Source organism: Kryptolebias marmoratus, linkage group LG1, assembly GCF_001649575.2.
Source record: "Kryptolebias marmoratus isolate JLee-2015 linkage group LG1, ASM164957v2, whole genome shotgun sequence".
In the NCBI taxonomy this organism is placed as follows: domain Eukaryota; kingdom Metazoa; phylum Chordata; class Actinopteri; order Cyprinodontiformes; family Rivulidae; genus Kryptolebias; species Kryptolebias marmoratus.
In genome coordinates, this window is record NC_051430.1 from 11232428 (window position 1) to 11251226 (window position 18799).

An 18799-nucleotide genomic window follows, 5' to 3' on the forward strand; every position below is an offset into this window, starting at 1 on the left:
GTAATTTCAAATATATTAAAATATACTGAAGAAAAACTGATTCGTTACTTTAGCAACACTGTGGCTGTTCACACATGGATTTGTGCTGGCCCACTGCAATCTGATAGCAAAGGATGGATTTTCATATAATATACTTGCTCATTTAAAATCCCGTAGTAATTTGCACAATACAAGTGACAGCAGCAGATAGCTGTAGCACCCCCGGTGCAGTCTGGCCCACTTTTCTGCAGGAAAATCCTCTGAGACACAGTCATTCTGCCTGTGTAATACTACCCTGAAAAGGTTTATAAAACAGCGTTCACATGAAACGCTGTAAAGGTTTTGAGGTTGGAGATGGTTTCAGACAGCAACAATCTGGTTTCGTCCTTTCACTAGCCTTCAGCTCATCAGTCTGATCAAAACTAAACTCTATTTCACCAAACTTTGGTCACTCAAACAACTGCCTACAACAGGAAAGGTGTTAACTGTTTTTAACTTTTCCCGAGAACCCCACTTTGAAAGATCCGAACTATTGCTTTCCAGCCCTACATGTAATGTCAGTCACAATGTGTTGTGATTCTAAAAGAAAAGTTGCTTCATGGCTTGTTGGCTCAGCAAAGCCACCGGGCTGATCAGTTGATGTCCAGGGGGAGAATGATCGTTTCTTTTTTCCCTATTGATCTCCATTGACCTTCTCCGCTACAGCACAGCTGAAGGAATGAGAGTAAAAGCAAAATTCCCTGAACTCTCTCTCACACACACACACACACTCCACTGGGTTTAATCTGCATAGCTATACATCTATGGCTGTGGCCCTTTTAATTGCTCTGATAATGGTCGAGCAAAGAGCACCGGATCGACCAGCACTCAGATGTTTGTAAAGACCACTGACGTGGTTAAGTGGCCGACATATGTCTTAACTGCCCCCCAGGTGGTATTTCAGCTTCGGAATAAAGAGACTGACGCATAAACCCAACAGGCTGTCGGACCTGGATGTCCAGCGCTGGTGTCAGCAGCTCCGAGCAGACAACTTGCTGGGAGCTGGCACAATAGTGTGAAACAGAGGGAAGGTGGGGGGGGCCCCGCTCACTTAGAGCTGGCGGGGGGGTAACAGATGTAGATGAAACGGCCTTAGAAAGGAAAGTTTGCAGCCAGCCTTCATAAAGCTGATGGAGTTTCAGAGCCAAATGGAGAGGGACTGGTGGAATAAAAGACGAGCTAACAACTTCCACAGTCAGGAGGGCAAACAGCTGCGGAGGTTTCACCTCACACTTATGAAACTGAGTTAAATGAAGGACCTTGCATCCTTTGAAGGTGTGCATTTCTCCTAAAAAGGAACAGAGTTATAGTCGTTTTGGTTAAACCTTGCAAACGAGATAGCTCTCAAAAAATGCGAGTAAATCCACGTCCACGTCCAAATTTGAGCTGGATATTTAGAAAACTGTCTGAGTTACAGGCATTCTTGTGTTTCCTAAGGTTGCTAAGCTGTGGCGGCCATCTTTAAACGAGTTGACTTCTACAGTTCTGCAGCTGTAGACGTGCATCCAGTGGTTTCCTTAAAATCCATCCTGTGGTTTCATGAAGTGTTTTGACACTACAGAAAAATACACACACACACACACACACACACACAAGCAAAAACATTATTGCCCTTTCCCCTTCAGAGATGAGCAATATTTAAAGACAAAGTAAAAAAAATAAAAGTTTAAATGTCATTACTCAGATAAAACTCCCAACTTCATGTTTCCATGACTCCTAATCATAAAAAAAATAAAATAAAAAATAAAAAAAATAGCTGAAATTTAGGCCCTAAATACACAAGCACTGTACAATATATACTCATATAGATTACTCTTTTTATTAAATTACAAAACAAATCTTAAGTAGTGTATCCTTACAATGTGAGGGGCACTGATTCACTGGTTTCTTTTCCCGACATAACCCATGTCATATCCAAACAAAATTCACACGAGAGACTTGGTTTTTGGTTTTGCTACATAAGCACAAGATGCAGAGGGACAAGAGGTGATAAAAAATGAGCAGAAGTAACAAAGAGATGCTCGTAGGAACACCGTCACTCCGAGCTGGAACCTTTCAAAACAAGAGAGCGAATCAAAAAAAAAAAAAAGCCAGTAATGGTTCGGTTGTCGTTACACAAAAACCTGGTTTACGTGTCACTTCCGGACGTCGCATTCTGACGATGTGAGCACACAACAAGGCACGAGTGAGCAGTCTAGTGAGACGACCGTTCAGTAGCTTTGTAACTTTATTAAAGAGCCCGACAACAGAGCGAACCAAGAAACGACACCCAGCTGCCTGAGAAACTCTCGATTTTAAAAGATCCTGTAACAAAAAGTCCTGAAGGAAGGAGGATGGAGCCTTTTTAACAATCTCATGTTTGTGAATAGCCAGAAGTGTTCAGTGATTCATGTCACATCGCTTGACAAATAGCAACAAAGTGTAGCAGCATTTCCACTGGTCTGAATCACCGGATGATGTGCGCGTACCACAGATCTTAGAAGAAACGTGTGCAAAAGTGCTGAGCGGCAGCAGTTCAGAGGCACTCAAAGTCAAGCAAAAGAGGACGCGTTAAAAAATATGTGCACCAGAGTCAAGGTGCTGGACAGGAAGTGCTCACAAAAGCTGCTTCAGTCCTCATTGGAGTCCTCCGAGTTGTCAACGTCTGAGGCCTTGGTGCGCTGCTCCCAGCTCCTGGCCTGAGCGATCACGGCCAGGGGCAGGAGCACGACGCTGGCCGCCAGGCCCGAGACGCGCTTCTTCAACTCGGTCTCGCTTTCCCACTCGTCCGAGTCCGGGTCGTACACGTGAACGTGTTTCGTCCTGTTGCCTTCGTCGTGCGAGCGCCCCCCCAGCACGTAGATGCGACCGTCCAGCACGGCCACGCCGGGCTCTCCGTGACCGGAAGGGAGGGGGCTCAACAGAGACCAAGAGTTGGCTGCGGGGTCAAAACATGCCATCTGCAAGGAAAAGAGGAGCAAAATCATTAAAAGCTTAGCGTTCCTCGAAGGAATGCACGTCACCCGCCGCCTTTCATGCCAGAGTTAATGACTAAGATCATCTTATTTTGAAAAATAACAGAGTTGTAGTCATTTTGGTCAAACCTTGGAACTAACGTCAGGCATGATTTCATGTGATATTTTGAAATGTCCCACAGAGAGTACAGTACCTGTTGTGAATGACTATCAACTACTACCACACTAAATGTTAGCACAATATCTGTAAAACTGAAGCTATGTTTGTGTCTTTAAGGTTGTTGGCTGTGGCGGCCATCTTGAATCGGGCTGACTTCAAAAGGTAACCAGTTGTCGATGTACACCTAATGATTAGTATGTAAAGTTTCATTAAAATATATCTAGTGGTTCATGAGATATTTTGTTAACAGACAGACACACACACACACCTTTCACCTCTCTGCAGCGGGGTGATAACTAATTTCTGTTTCACAAAAGAGCTGTTCAAACAGAAATGATTGAAGCCAAAATGTGCTGCTCTGACTCATACTCTGGCTGCTCAGCTCACGGAGGTTTTCATTAAAACACACAGTGTGTGTGAGGGGAAACCACAATGTAGTGGGCAGAAAAAAACTTGAGGCTACTCTGTCCTGACTGAGTGCAGCGGTGACTCATGGCGTCCGTACCTTCAGGACGTCACGTCGAAACCCGCGCTCATGGTTGCTCCCCCCGATGACATACACACGTCCATTAACAGCAGCCATGCCATGCCACGCCCGCTCCACCGGCCCCTCTGCGCACGCTCCCCACTGATTGGCCGCAGGGTCGAAGCAGTACGTCTCTCTGAGGTACGCTGCCCCTCGACGCCCGCACGTTATATAGATCTTACCGCCCGCCACAGCCCCGGCGTGGGCATACACCTAAAAGAGGAGATCAGACCAGAATTGAAGAAAAAAAAAAAAATCAAATCAAACAGGGCAGCGTATGGCACCATCTTGTGGACAATAAAAGCATTACATGCATTTGTTTTTTTTTTTATTATTTTGTCTTGCAGCCCTGAGAAGTCTCACCTCTCTCTTCAAAGGCGACACAAACTCCCACGTGTTGGTGTGCGGGTCGTAGCGCTCCACTGAGTCCAGCTCACTTTCGTAGTCGCGCCCTCCGATGGTGTAAATATGGCCGCCCACCACACAAACGCAGTGGTCTGCGTGCTGCTGCTGGAGAGGCTGGATGGAGCACCACCGGTTGTGACGAGGGTCGTATCTGAAAGGGAGCGGCACGAGTCAGAAGAAGGAAATACAAACTCAAACAACAGCTGAACAGAGTTTTAGTATTTTCACCAACCAACTTATACAAACACACTGCTCCAGAGCAGATCACATAAGTCCACACGCCACCTTTTGAAGGACACACAACCGTTCTTAAAAAAATTAAATTAAAAAGCTACAAGTGCACAACAGGAGGGGGGCTTCTCTCTTACTCCACGAGTTGCATCATTACATTTGATTAAAAAAATCGGCTTCAAGAGAGAGACCTCAGCAGAACTGAACTTCTACGCCACATAAAACAGAAGATGGCTGTTACTGTTATTGATGCTTTTATGATAGACGTCGCTCTCTGACCAATCAACAGCCTGCAGTCTGCTGACGTCAAATCTTCAGCTCAACTCGGCTCCCTTGGAACCCCGTCCAAGTAGGTACTAAGAAGTACAAAGAAGTGAGCTGAAAGAGGGCAGAACGACCCAATGGAAAGACTCAGAACCCTGCGCTGTGTCGAGCCGAGCCGAGTCCGTGGAAAACAACCATTTAATAATCCTGGTTTAGGTGAACTTGCTTCGTAGTCTAGATCACTAAAGTGTGAAGGGGTGTTAATGAGCACTAATTAGCTAAATTTAATCTAATATCTGACTCTGCCATTTATCTGAGAATGATGGGATTGGTTTAATTCATTGTCTGACATTTAATAGACAAAATAATGTCATTAATTATGTTTTTATTAGTAGTAAAATTAAACTAAACTAAGTAGTATGAACCAGTTAAAACGTTAAATGTTCTGAGAGGCTCTCACCTCCAGCAGCGATTCTCTGCACGAAACCCATTTGTGTTCTTATCCCCTCCGATCAAGTAGACGAAGTTGTTCAGGACGGCGATGCCCTGGTTGGACATTTGTGGAGCGTGAGCCGCGGTGAGGCTCCTCCACTCCCTCCAGCCCGGGTGGAAGACGTGGAATAGGTGCTCTTTGTCTGCCAGGGACCTGGAGCCGAACATGCCCCCGAAGCCCAGGATGCAGTGGAAGGTGGAGCGCGGCTGAGTGAGAGGACTCTGCAGGTCGGGCTGCCACAGCTCCTGCTCGTGGTACCGCAGCGCGGCTGACACCAGATCCTTCAGCGGACACTTGTTCAGCCTGCTGTGGAGTCTCTGCAACGTTTGCTTCTCGATCAGGCAGAAACGCACAGCACCAAACATCTTGAGATTGTCCTGGGGAAGACGCAGACGCTTAGTTACCATTCAGGCTTTTGGTAAAACGATGAAAAGATGCGATCCATGCCAGATGAGTGTCAGATAAAAACACACCTTCAGACTGACCTGCAAGTACACCCGGTCAGTCTCCACCTCCTCGGGACTGTAGTGGTAGTGAAGCGCCGCCTCGTACACCTCGTTCTCACTTGCCACCTGGAGCTCGTCGCTGCTCAGCGCTCTGAAGACGTCGTCTTCGGGGAGCTGTCTGTACACATCTGTCTGAGACAAACTCTGAATGTTCCTGAGGATGTAGGAGTGGACCCTGGCTTTAAGCTGCTGCAGTCCGTAGAGATCAGCCAGGTGGTGCACCTCTAAAATGTTGCTCTCGTCCAGCCAGGAGAACAGGAAGTCGCAACAGAAGCCAGTGACACTTTCAAGCTGTTAAAAAAAAAAGGGACAACATTTTAGCTGAACAACAACCCGGCAACAAAAAAGAAAAAGAAGTGACCGCCGTGCTTCACCCTACCTGCAACAGCGTGGCCGCTATCAGGACCTCCTGAACGCTCTCCAGGTCCAACTCTATCTCAGCCGTGTAGATGTAGTCCAGGATCTTTTTCATGGCCGTGTAGGACACTCCGTGAATTGGAACCTCGTTTTGCTGCATCTCCCGGAGGCCACCAGCAAACATCCCCCTGGTGGAGAAAGGTGAAGCATGCTTCGATCTGATCAGCCAGCGATGACGCGTGTCACGTCATGATTTGACTGGCATCGGAACAATTGGACATATCCAAAAGCTCCCAGTCATGTTATAATTGTACATACTGAGCATGAACTGCACGCCTGACGAAACCCATAATTCAGAATCAGTTTCCTGGAAAAACGAAGTGAAGAGCAAAACAGGAAACTCATCCCTCTGAGCCGCTCAGTTCAGGTGCATGACTAAAGACATCCACGGTAATGGGACAGAAGGAATCAGGCGTGCCCGCTGTCTGATTGTTGTGGTTTTGCATTGTCAGTCGTGTCAGTGTGACGCACAATGGGTTCTGTAACTGCTGCTCTTGTGAAATCCCTCGTTAGGTGAATGTTGCGTTATCCTTGGCAAGCTATCAGATGCCTAGTGTATTATCATTTACATAGAGAACTTAGCCATTTTTACTGTAACTACTGTTAATACAATGGCTCCCAAATTTGTAATCATCTTATAAACTGAGGAATTGTTGAATGTTTCATTTCTGCCATAACTGTCCACATGTTTATTCACTTTGAGATCGTAGCGATGGTGTTTCTCCGGTACGTTGTGATAGAAAAGAAAAAGAGCCAATAGGTCCATCTATATTCCAACCTTCACCTATGGTTGTGAGGTATGGCTCATGATTGAAAGAATGAGATCCCGGATACAAGCAGCTGAAACGAGCTTCCTCTTCCTAGGTGCTCCGTCATCGAGGGGAGCTCGGGGTAGAGACGCAAAAAGAGTCGGCTGAGGTGGGTCAGGCATCTGATAATGACCCCTCCTGGACACTAAGAAGAGATCCCAGGCAGACCCAGAACTTGGCAGCGGAAGACTGGATCTTAGCTGTATGAAACTGTCCTGATGCTGAAGTCTTCAGTCAAGTCTGCGGCAGATTTAAGTTAAATCAGAACCTCTACAGGCTTTTAGGGGAAGTTCACAGTAGCTGTAATCCAACTAAACCACAGTTTCAAGCGCATGGTTCAGGTTTACAGCTTTGTTCTGTTAAAATAACTTAAACCAGATGAGCGAACCCAAATGTTTTTATGGTTATCACAAGCTCAAAATACGCAGAGGATCCTTTAAACTGGACTTCAGACTGGGGCATTGTGTCTCGTGATGTTAGGTTGTTAGACTGCATTCCTAAGTGCACTGTACTGTGAAAATGTTCGCCCGAATACATTTTGGGAAATTTCAGCTTTTTTATGCGAGACCGATGGAGAAACCAAAGCAAGGTGAGAGTCACAGCAGGGCATACCTGAAATAATCACACGAGGCTGCCAGGAGTATACGGTGGGCTTGGATGGGTCGACCCTCCACCAGGAGCACCACATCGAACAGGATGCCAGCCTGTCTGAGGGTGAGCAGTCCGTCCAGCAGGCTCCGGAAATGGGCCGAACTTTTAAAGAGCTGCCGAGTCGGACGGTCTGAAGAGCCAGCTCCTCTCCCCGTGGGAGCCAGCTCCCTGTCCTCAGCCACAGCAGCACTCTGACCTTCAGGCTTCATCTCACTAGCTCTCAAGGGTCCCTTCTCCGGATAGACTCGCGAAACAGTGAACTGACATCAACCGAAAAACGAAAGCAAACAACGTAGCTAGGGAAAAGTGAGTAGAAATATCAGTGCAACATGGTTACATCTATTTTATTAACTCAAACAGTGCCAATTTAAGCTGTAAAGCTCTTATAAAGGGATAAATATATTTAGGAGCGCGCAGTTTCACCGTCTACCTGCTAGTTGTCACCTCCCTGCTACACGGTCAGCCCATGTTCTTATCAAGCTAAAAAAGCTGGTTAGCCTGCTAGCATAGCAGCTGTCCCAGCGCTCTTTAAAAACCAGCAAACCCGACACTTATAAACTGCAACAACACGAATGTACAGAAATGTGGTGCTGCTCGTCAAACCAGCTCACACTGAGACATCGGCTCCTTCACGACGCCGCGGAATTTTACGTGCAGCGCAGAAAAGAGACGCTCTCGGTTTTTGTGACAAATCAAAACAAGAATGTTCACTTTTTGGTGTGAGACCAGGGGCTCAAACGCCTATTGGTTCCAGCTGTCCCAGCGGTCCCGCCCACTTCCTGAAATTCAGCCAATCGTGTGCGTCTTTGTGTTTTGAAGGGGGAAAAGGTGAAAGAGTCAGGTTTTCTTTTAAAATAAAGTTTGCATTGTGGAAAAGTAGAACTCATTTTCCGTCTTAACCCATTTTTAACTAATGAAATGATTAGATGTGATGGGAATGATACATTATACAGCTTTTTTAATCACATGATTCAACGTTATAACTTTGTTAGACACAGGAGGGCGCTGTTTGATGCTCAAATATTAGTAATGTTCATAAGCTGAACTGCTCAAATGAATCGTCACTCATAATGCCATAATTATTCACTAGTACGTATACCGTATACCCTAATGTATTTGTACTTAATTGCAGTTTTTTTGGCACATAACCTAAAGTTATTGCAATTTCCTTAATTTTACACCACTGTGATATTATAATTTTTCAAAATGTGACTCAAGGTATTGCACATAGTGATCAGTTTTTTTCTGACAAAGTAGCATGAAATCTTAGTGGTAATAAAACTGAAAACGTCAGTGTGCCAGGTCTAAAGTAATTATTTTAATCAGCCATTTCAACTGTGTGTTGTATTTGTCACTGTTTGCCCTCGCAGTCTTTATATTTCCATGTAATCAAATGCTTTTCAGACTGATTTCCCACTTTTCTGATAACTGCATGAGCTTCTAGGAAGACGTCAGCAGCAAGTTATGATGCCTACTCTGTACATAAATAACTCCGGCTTCCATGTTGTTGCTCAGGCTTTACGGCCTCATTCATCTTCTGTCATAGCTTTAGTTTTCATGCATCATTCTCTGACACGCAGAGTGGGGTTTTTTTCTTGCCTACTTGCAAAAACATTGCAGTAAAAATCCATCACTTGATCTATTTTCCAATCTAATGTAGATCGCTGTGCGGCGCCTAAGGAAAACTGAGAGGCAGGGAAGGGCATATTTTTTTCTTTGAGTGCAGAAATATTTATTAATAGTGATGAAAAACCCATCCCTCTTTGATAATTTAAACGAGTCACGTAAAGTTTTACTTTACATGATTACACTGACAATTTGATATCTTTACGTTTTTACGTAATCAAAGTTTAATATTTATAATTTTAGGAGATTTTATCACCAAAGGTTCAACTTAGAGTGCAATGACGTCACTAACCTTTGAGCTACCTAAACTTTAAAAAGAAAATGGCAAACTTTACACTTCTTATATACAGTTTCTGCATCAAAATGTGGGCACTTTTTTATCTTCTTTCACTCAGCGTGTCGTCCATCGCTATAAAACTCGTGGCTTTCTCCTAAATCCCCTCAGAATGCAGAGTCTACACACCCAAACTCTCATTGACTCCCGCTGAATCTGAAAATTTTCTCTTCAAAACTGAAAACGAAGGGTCGTTTTAACTTGTCATATCTCCAACACAAAAACTGGCGTTTGTTGATGACTCGTGCCTTTGCTGCTTTGACAAGATTTGTTTTTCAATACAACTTACAGTTTTCACACAGTGTTCTGTCTGCATGTCTCATTAAGAGTGCTATCAGGCAGTGACAGACACAGGTGTGGTTACCATGGTGACCCTAATGAGCCACTGGCAGCAGCTTTGACATGTCTTTAGATCCTCTTTAACGTGGACGTTTTGTCAGCTTAGCTTATTATAAATGTCCCAAAATTATAAATCTGTTGGACTTTATAGAAGACAGTCGTTGCGTGTTGGAGTTTTGAGCGGGGGCCGCATCGACACACTTCAAACGTTTTATTTTTCAGAATCTTTCCTCGTCGCTGTTCTTTTTGGTTGTGCGTTAGAGGTTTTTGATGAACCCTCCTAAACGTCACAAAGAGCCCTGTTGGTTTGGCCAAATTATCGAGAGTGCAGCATTCCGGTGCATTAGCAGAACGTCTCCTTTCATCAGGAGAGGGTGCGCCGAAGTCCGCGGGAACGAAAATGACAAGCGAAAAACAAAGTGGGTTGAATTCACAGTATTAGCTTTCAAGTTCTACCTCAAACAGACCTGAGAAGAGAGGTTGTCATTAGCGATTAGAGACACACAAAATGCTCCAGCCGTCCGGCTTAAACAACACTTTGAGTCCTTTAAAACACCTTTACGCCAAACTAAAGCAATCATGGACTGGGGTTTTCTTAAGGTGCCCTTAGTTTCAAGCAGGCATGGAAGAGACGGTATGTGCGAGCTGTGAGCACAATGGGCTCTAACAAGAAGCAGGGCAGGACAGCTGGTTGTAAGGAAAATGTGAATGCTGCAGTCATGTCGCACAGCACGGCTTCTGTTTGCTACATCTGATAAGAAAAGAAGCTGGCAGGCCGAAGGACAATACAGCTGATTAGTTTGGGACAGCAGAGCACAAGCTGTGACTGTCAGTTCACCGAAAAAACCTCTCCATTTTTCCTGTGCACTTGACTTGAGTTTAAAACAGGTTTTTAGAATACACGTAGAATAACAGGATACAGCGTGTTTAAGCTTAAACTGTAGAGTCGAGTATGCTGTCAGCGAGGGGAGTGCGTGTCCAAATCCAGAAGCAGGAAGCTGATGAAGGAGCGGGAGCAGCGAGCAGCGAGCAACGAGCCGGGCCTGCTTCATCACCCGCACTCGCTGCTCCATGATTCAGAGGTTGAAAGGACCGTTTTAAGTGACTTAGGTGTGAGCGTGGCGTGTGCAATTTCCCCTCGGGCTGCTTGGTGATTGTGAGGCAGAGCAATCCATTTCTTTTTCTTCTTTTTCTTCCTTCCAGACTAAAATCCTGTAACGCAACAACTTCCAGGGCTGCTCTTTGATGGAGGCTGTCAACTGGGTTAAAAAAGACGAGCTGAATCTTAGCTCCACCCAAATGAAAAATAGTGTTGGTTCATTTACACTGCCATGAGACAGATTTCTGTGAGTAACCACACACCTGTGTCTCTCACTCCCTGACAGCACTCTTAACAAGACATGCAGACAGAAACACAGAGTAGAAAGTAAGCCTCGGACAAAGAGTCCCTGTATAAAAACTGTAAGTCGTACTGAAATAACTCCTGAACTGTAAGCAGCAGAAGAGCCTGGTCATCACATGTATATTTTATGCGTCTGCACTGTTTAACGTTAGAGTTATGACAAGTTAAAAGAAAGAGAAAATTCTGAACGCAGACACAATGGAAGTTAATGAGCGTTTGGGTGTGTTCATCCTACATTCTGGGGCGATTTGGGAGAAAACCATCAATGCTGCAGTGGTGAGAGACACATTGGATGAAAGAAGACCAAAATGACAAAATTTTTAATGTATTAGAAGTGTAAAGTTTGTGAGAGTAAGAAGAGTTTGCAGAAATTTTGAAAAGTTTAGACAGCTCAAGGGTTAGAGTGCGTGAAACCAGTGCGCTCTAACTTGAAAATTCTGTGGTAAAATCTCCAAAAATCATAAAACCCAAACGGGGATTGTGTAAAAACCATTAAAGGTGTCAAAATGCAAGTTCAGGCACATACAGTCCAACTTTCTATGACCCGTTTCAACTTTAAATGATGTTTCCACTGTGAAGTATGCCTCCAGAGACGGCTGGATGTCCTCACTCATTTTGCCAAAATCCTTGTTTATGTGGAACATCTGTCTCTATGTGTCCCTGTGATGGACCTGCGACCTGTCCTCGGTGTCCCCCGCCTCTCGTATAGTGATGGCTGGAGATAGACACCAGCTCCCTGTGACCTGGAAAGAAGAAGCAGGTAAAGAAAATGGATGGATCATTTAGGTTGGTTCTTGACCACGAAGTCAACTCCTAAGTCAGCTGAAACAGTATTTCTGTTTTTTGTTTTCCTCACAGGGGTCAAACTCCTTTTCAGAAGAAGAAATAGAAGAAGAAACTTCCCTCCAAACCAGGGAGGAAAGTAAAACGAAGGCTGTTAAAATATTTAAACCAACCAGTGTGTGCCGGTGTGAACAAATTGTCGGTTAGTGTAAAATCAAGTTTGGCACATCATGCATTTAACAACTGCACGAGGCTTAGTGGTGATGCTGCATCTTTTTGCAGAGGCAGAATGAGGAGGAATCCTATTTTTTTTTTTTTCTTCTCCTCCACACATGGCCCACACGCATCAGGAAACTGGGCATTTCCCAGAGGAAAGTATTACACAAGACAGCGAGTGGGGACATTATAGCACCAGATAGCTGAGCGACAGTCTGCCTCAACAGCAGCTCTCCGAGGAGAGGATCGGTCTGTGTCGCTAACACTTTCCCTTCAATGCTGCCGGAAGGTCAGAAACAAGAGTTTAGCGTAAAAGTGACACATTTCATTTTGCATTGCGCTTATTGTGGACTTAGTAAATTTTCTCATTCACTGATGATAACTGCTGTCCTCGCCAATGCTTTCAGAAAAAATAGTCCCCGCATTACTTGAAAAAATGCATATTGCCCGCCAACTTACATGCCATCATCTTATGTTGAGAAATCATAAAGCTGTTTTGGTCGAACCTTAAAAAAAACGTTATATGCAGTCTCATACGATACTGTGAGATGTCACACTGTGAGTTAAAGTGAATGACTCTCAGCTACTACCACATCAAATTTTAGCTCACCATCTGCATAACTGATTGTTTTATTCAATTTTTTTTTATTTAAAGTCTATGAAGCCATCTTGAACTGAGTTGACTCCAAAGGTTAATCACTTGCAGCTTGTCCAGTATTTCATTAAAATCTGCCTACAGGTTCATGAGACATTTTGCTTACACAACAGACAAACACGGGAAAAAAACATTATTGCTTTTTGCTTTTGCCACTTATCTTAATAGAGTTAAGATAAGTGGGACCAATGGTTTGTCAAATTTTAACTGGGGTAAGCTACAGTCCTGAGTTCAGGATGATCCTATCTGTCTGAACAGGGCTTCTGCACCACCTCTACATTCAGCTTTAACCCGTTGGTTCTGTGATTTGGGCTATTCTGGGGAGTGACATCCACCACCCTGCTTGCAGTGACAATGTAATTGTAAATTTTGAATCATATGATGGGAAAGACAATAGTAAGGCAGCAAAAAAAAATGGCTGTGGTGCACGCAGATGTGCTCGGGGCTGAGATGAATAGTAATGTGGTCTAAGAAAGCAGGAAGGGCATGCTGATCATTCATATGAATTAAAGGTCAAAGGTCACAGAGACTGACACACATAGGATTGATACTGCCTTTCAGTCAGCTAAGGCAGCTAGGTTTTATTAAATCCTAATATTAGACGCTTGCTTTATATATTTAATTTTCCTCTCTTACTGTCTGTTCTTCCTCATTTTCCAAAGTAAAATCAGTTTATTCCTCAATACTAAATGTATATTTTTAGAAGCACGTAGAGTGAAATCACTTGCAGCCAGCATTCACACTACCATATTCCAGCTTATAGTTTTATTGTTATGTTTTTTTAGACTCTTTCTTCAGCATCCTTTCAATTATTTCAGCCATTCTGGAATCAGAATGTTCAACTCAATCAGGACATCACTGCTGTGACTTTTGGTTTTTGCAGCTTTAGCGTCTTTTGAATTATTTAACTTTAATTACAAATTTTTGATATAAAAATGGATAAAGATCACTTCAGATCACTCAAGAATTTTGTGCTCTTTGAAGTCCACTTCAGCATACCTGTTTCAGTTTTAACTTTTAGCTGCTGTTATGCTAGTTTTAGCTATTATTTTGCTAGTTTTAGCTTTAAGCTACTCTTTTGCTTACTTTAGATTCTGTTTGCTGTTTTGTAAAATTTAGCTTTGGGCTACAATTTTTTTTAGTTTTAGCTTTTAATTATTGTTTTGCTAGTTTTAGCTGTTAACAACTGTTTTGCTGGTTTTAGCTTTAAGCTACTGAATTTACTTATTTTGGATTCTACCTAATGTTTTGCTAAATTTATCTTTCAGCTACTGTTCTGATACCTTTAGGTTTCAGGTGTGGTTTCAGCTTTTAATAATTGTTGTGCTGATTTTATATTTTAGCTACTGTTTTGCAGGTCTTAGCTTTTGCTACAGCTATTGTTTTCCTGGTTTTACCTTTTAGCTTTTCTGTTCTGCTAATTTTAGATTTTGTTCTTATCATTTTTAATTTTACCCATACAGTTTCAGCTTCTTCAACAGATTTCAGCAGTCATTTAGCGCTCAGCATCACCGGCGTGCATGTTTGCAGAAAACGCAGATTTTTTTCTAGTTTTTGTTTCATACTATGTTCAGCACATTCCCCGACTGGTTGTGACTGAGAAGCAAAGTGAAACGGGCACCAGCACTGAGTCTAAAGTAATGCTGCGACGCTTAAGCCACTTTCACACATCCACTGCAGGCGTGAAATTTTCCAAAGATGTTCCAGAGAGGTGGCATGTGAGAAAGCAAATAACCACAGAGTCCTCTCCTCATTTCTTGCAGAGAATTTTCAGCAATGGCTGCTGAAGATCGCCGAGTGAAACCGTCAATGTGGTGCTTTCACCCCAGAAGCGTTTAGCTTTTGCGAGCAAGTTGTTTGTTCTTTACGCTCATAAAGTGCAATAACCACCTGGAGACATTAGGCTAAGAATAAATATTAGAAATGAGAGGAACCGCCTGGCTCTGTCCAAAAATAACAAAACCTACTTTTTTATGATCAGCAGCTAGAATAACTGCTAACGCCAAAATCTGACTTTAAAGGAAATCTATGTTCAGATGTCAGCTCAGAAACTGGAACATTTGACATCAAAAGGGATGATTTCACAGCACAAGGTTTGATCTCTGCCTTGGAAAGTCAAATGAACGATAAAAACTAAAATTCCAGCGTGCCTGAATGCTGATTTCAGACAGGACCAGACTCCAGCAGCAGTGCAGTGGAAGTCGCCACGTTTAATGACTTGGTTGAAATTTTACACAATCAGTACACACAATGCACCCACCCAGGCATAAAGGGAGAGAAGTGATAAGTTATAGTTATAGTTCAGGTCTGTGAAAAGCCAAACTTAGCAACATGCTAGTTAAACGCTGAAAGTATCAAAAGGCTTATTTTAATTTAATATGCAACCATCTGAATTCTTTTTAATTTCATAAACACTAAGATTAAACGTGTTTACATGCCGACTGCCTAAGGAAGTGCCTCCAGCCGTCATCTTGTCGACGGTTTACTGACAGGGCGAGCACACAGGCAGACCCAGTTCACTGTTTCCATGAAGATATTGATTTGCACCTGATGGCTCACTGCCGATAACTGCTTCCATTTTCGAAGCTCGCCGGGAAGTGCTGCAACCAAAAGCCACGTTTAACGCGAAGGAGCACGAGGGCGAGCTCGGTGTCAGGTTCGATCTGTCCGGCTGAAGGTTGCTTGTCAGCCCTCGGCACCTGAGGCACTGTGGCATTTGTTCTCTGCTGGGCTCGTAGGACTGTGTTGATGTGACGGTGTCAAGGATCACTTCAGCTCAGTCCGTTGCCAGAGGCTGTAATACTGCGGGGAAGACCGTGTCACAGTTTAAAGAACAGCACCAGTAACAGGACGTTAAGATTTACTTTCATACGTACAGGTTCATTAAAGCAAGAATAAAAAGAGACGAACAAACTGAACATTTTATTGCGAGATGAAAATTTCACATCTGTGTTTTAAACTGAGTTCACTTTATGTAAGTTACAGATATTTTTGTGATGCTAACGCAGATAAACTGGGATGACTATCTTGAATAATGCTGTCTCCAAAAGTTAATCTAGCAGATGGACAACCAATGATTACTTTATGAGCATTTCATTAAAAAAGGCTCAGTGGTTCATGAGGCATTTTGCTAACTCTTAATGGCAATAACGCAACTTAACAACACAATTCATGCACAATAAGTAAGCCTTCAGAGTACGTGTTCAGGATGTCTCTGAGCTACTTTCACACCAAATTCCACCTCAACATCTGTAAAACTGTTCTGACTATTTTTGTATTGGCTTAGTTTTCTCGAACATGTTGACTCCAAAAGCTAATCAGTTGTAGAAAACATCCATTGATAGATTGCGCAGTGCTGTGTTTGTAATCAGAAAAATATTTGACAAATTTAGACCACTGTGGGGGGTGCGCCATGAAAATATTTTTGCTGTTTGTTGTTTTCGTAGCCTCAGATTCACCTCATTTCGCCACAGATTTATTTGAGCTGACATCACAGAGAAGTTGTTTTTTTTTTTTGCTAAAGTTAATACAAGCTTATGAAGCCAACAGTGAGCTTATGTTCCTCAGACCACACAAAAAAACTATCTACTTATGTTCAAGAAATATTCTTAGTGGATGTGATACTGGATGAGGACATCAGTTCAAACGGAATAAATAAAAATGTGTTTGTCTAAATATTACAAAAAGGAAAAAACGTTATCATATAAATTACAGAAAAAAATTGCACAAACCAAGTTGTCGGTCTTAAAAATTAACAATCAGTAAGAATGTATTAGTCAGTCATTTAAAATGTTGGCATTGAACCGTGTTTTTGTACCTTTGTGAGTGACTGTAAATCTTTCTGAGCTTTTTATTCTTACTTTATGACTGAGCTGCAAACAGCAATTCATAGACCAGGCAGACCTTTGCACCTAATTAATATTTACGTTGTCGCCTCCGATATGTTTTATTAGCATTTACAACATAAAAGTTCCATTATCTACTGTGTCTTTTGTTCTGGTAAACAATTCCCCTTACTGACGAGCGTATTTACAGTGTGTTCCAAATGTATTCACTCCCTTTGGTGCCTTACAATCTGGAAGTTAAATGAAATTTACACTTTGATTATTAGTAATGGACCTACTCAAAATACTCCAATTTAAGGAGGAGGAAAACAGAAGTACGGATCATGATTGAATCATAAAAAGTATACCAGAACATCCCAAAAGAGCTCTATTAAAATCATTATAAATAAAAAATAAAAAAAATTTGGAAAGATTATGCCATCACATTAAACCTGCCAGGAGAGGGTCGTCCACCAAAACTCACAGACTGAGTAAAAAGGGCATCAGAAGTGGATGCTGTGGTGAGATTAAAACAAACTCAAACTTTTAGATCATCAAGGACACCACCGCATCTGAGGCAAACCTACCTATAATACAGTGAGGCACGGTGGTGGCAGTGTCACGATGTGGTGATAGGTTTTTATCAGCAGGGACGGGGAAAACTAGTCAGAGTTAAAGGAAACATGGGGGGAGTAATATATGTATATATATATATATATATATATATATATATATATAAAAAAAATCTTGAGGGAAACCTCTGAGACTTCCAGAGAGTTGAGACTATGTTGGAGGTTCAGCTTCCAGTAGAACAATGATCCTAAACACTCGTCTGGTTTAAGGAGAAATAGTTACATGTTCTGGTGTGGTCCAGTGGAAAGTCAGACCTCAATCCAACAGAAAATCTCTGGTTCGATTTAAAGATTGTTGGAGACAAGCGGCAGCCCATCCGACCTAAAGGAGTTGCTGCAGTTTGGTCACGAGAAACGGACAAAACTTCAAGAGGTTAGACGGACCAAGCTCGTAGGGATGGACCTGAAGAGACTTTTGGCCTTTTTCCATTGAGTCCACTCAGCCCCACTTGGGTTGACTTGGGTCGACTTCAAAGTCTTTCTGTTGGGAGATCCCAACCGCTTCCAGCTCCGTTCTTCTTCGGACCTCCTCAGCCGGGAGGTCCAAGCAAGCTGACGACAGCAGACAACCGCAGAGTTCATTTTTGTGTTTTACTTTTTTAAAATTGTATTTAATATATCCAATAAAACGACGGTACTGTGAGGTGGTGCAGACGTTTTCATGCTTGTTGACTGACAGATTTCAGAAGGAGATGGACCAAATGGACTCGATTTACGGAGCTCCGACCAGCAGAGGGAAGGTGGCTTTGACTCGGCAACGACATTTTTGCAAACCGTGGCGGAGGATGGTGAGTGTTTTTGTGACTTTATTTCACTTATTTGCTCATTGCTGTTACGTTTGCCTCGGAAAGTCGCGCCACTATAAGTTACATCGAAAACCACCTAGACCACGTAAATTCGAATAGAGAGAAGCGAGTCGTGGTGAGACTATGGGAAAATGGCTTCCCATGCTGTAACTGCTGCAAACAGTGGCTTCAAGAAATACTGGCTTTGAGGGGGTGAATGCATACAATATGTGCACACTATTTTTTAAATTTGTTGTATATATAAAACATTTTTTATCCATTAAACCCAATTGTGCAGGTCCATTACTCACTGTCAAAAATAAATTATATAAGTTCTATTTTATAAGGCAACAAAATAGAAAGAATACCTTAGTATTTCTTTGTTTTGTAACTCAAATAATACCTAACCATTCTGTATAAGTAGTATTTCCAGCCAAGATCTGCATCAAAAAGGCCCTCTCTGCTTTCTTTCTTTCTTTTTTCTTCTTCTTTATTTCTTTCTTAACTGAAAACATCTATCACAACAAAACTAAATTACGCAAAAAAAAAAGGTTTTGGATTTTATGCACAGTTTCAGCAGCTCCCCAGTCAGTGCGAAACAAAAATAAAACGGTGCGCTGGAGACAAGGGGCAAATTTCTTGTTAATGGGGCCGAGGCCTTTCCTGATGTGCATTGCCACTCGGACCAAATCATATTAGCAATTTTCCCCCCAAAAAACACTTGAACAAATGCCTTACGTAACAGTAGTTTCTATTTTCATCCAAAAAT

The 18799-nt window shown here is 42.7% G+C and overlaps 1 protein-coding gene across 3 annotated transcripts; it reads right to left on the reverse strand.

Annotated features, from left to right (window-relative positions):
- Window positions 1-1815: 1815 nt before the first annotated feature.
- On the reverse strand, window positions 1816-8121 carry klhl22 (kelch-like family member 22). Of its 3 annotated transcripts, none has more exons than XM_017414494.3 (7): window positions 7396-8121; window positions 5937-6102; window positions 5525-5848; window positions 5019-5428; window positions 4022-4214; window positions 3638-3871; window positions 1816-2957 (listed from the first exon to the last, which is right to left on the reverse strand). In XM_017414494.3, exons 1-7 carry the CDS (start codon window positions 7641-7643, stop codon window positions 2628-2630), a joined length of 1905 nt encoding a protein of 634 aa, XP_017269983.1. In that variant the 5' UTR covers window positions 7644-8121; the 3' UTR covers window positions 1816-2627. The 3 variants fall into 3 exon arrangements, with proteins under 3 accessions (XP_017269983.1, XP_017269985.1, XP_037833742.1); XM_017414496.3 differs by having other exon boundaries at window positions 5537-5848; window positions 7396-8120; XM_037977814.1 differs by having other exon boundaries at window positions 5937-7023; window positions 7396-7523.
- Between the last annotated feature and the right edge of the window lie 10678 nt (window positions 8122-18799).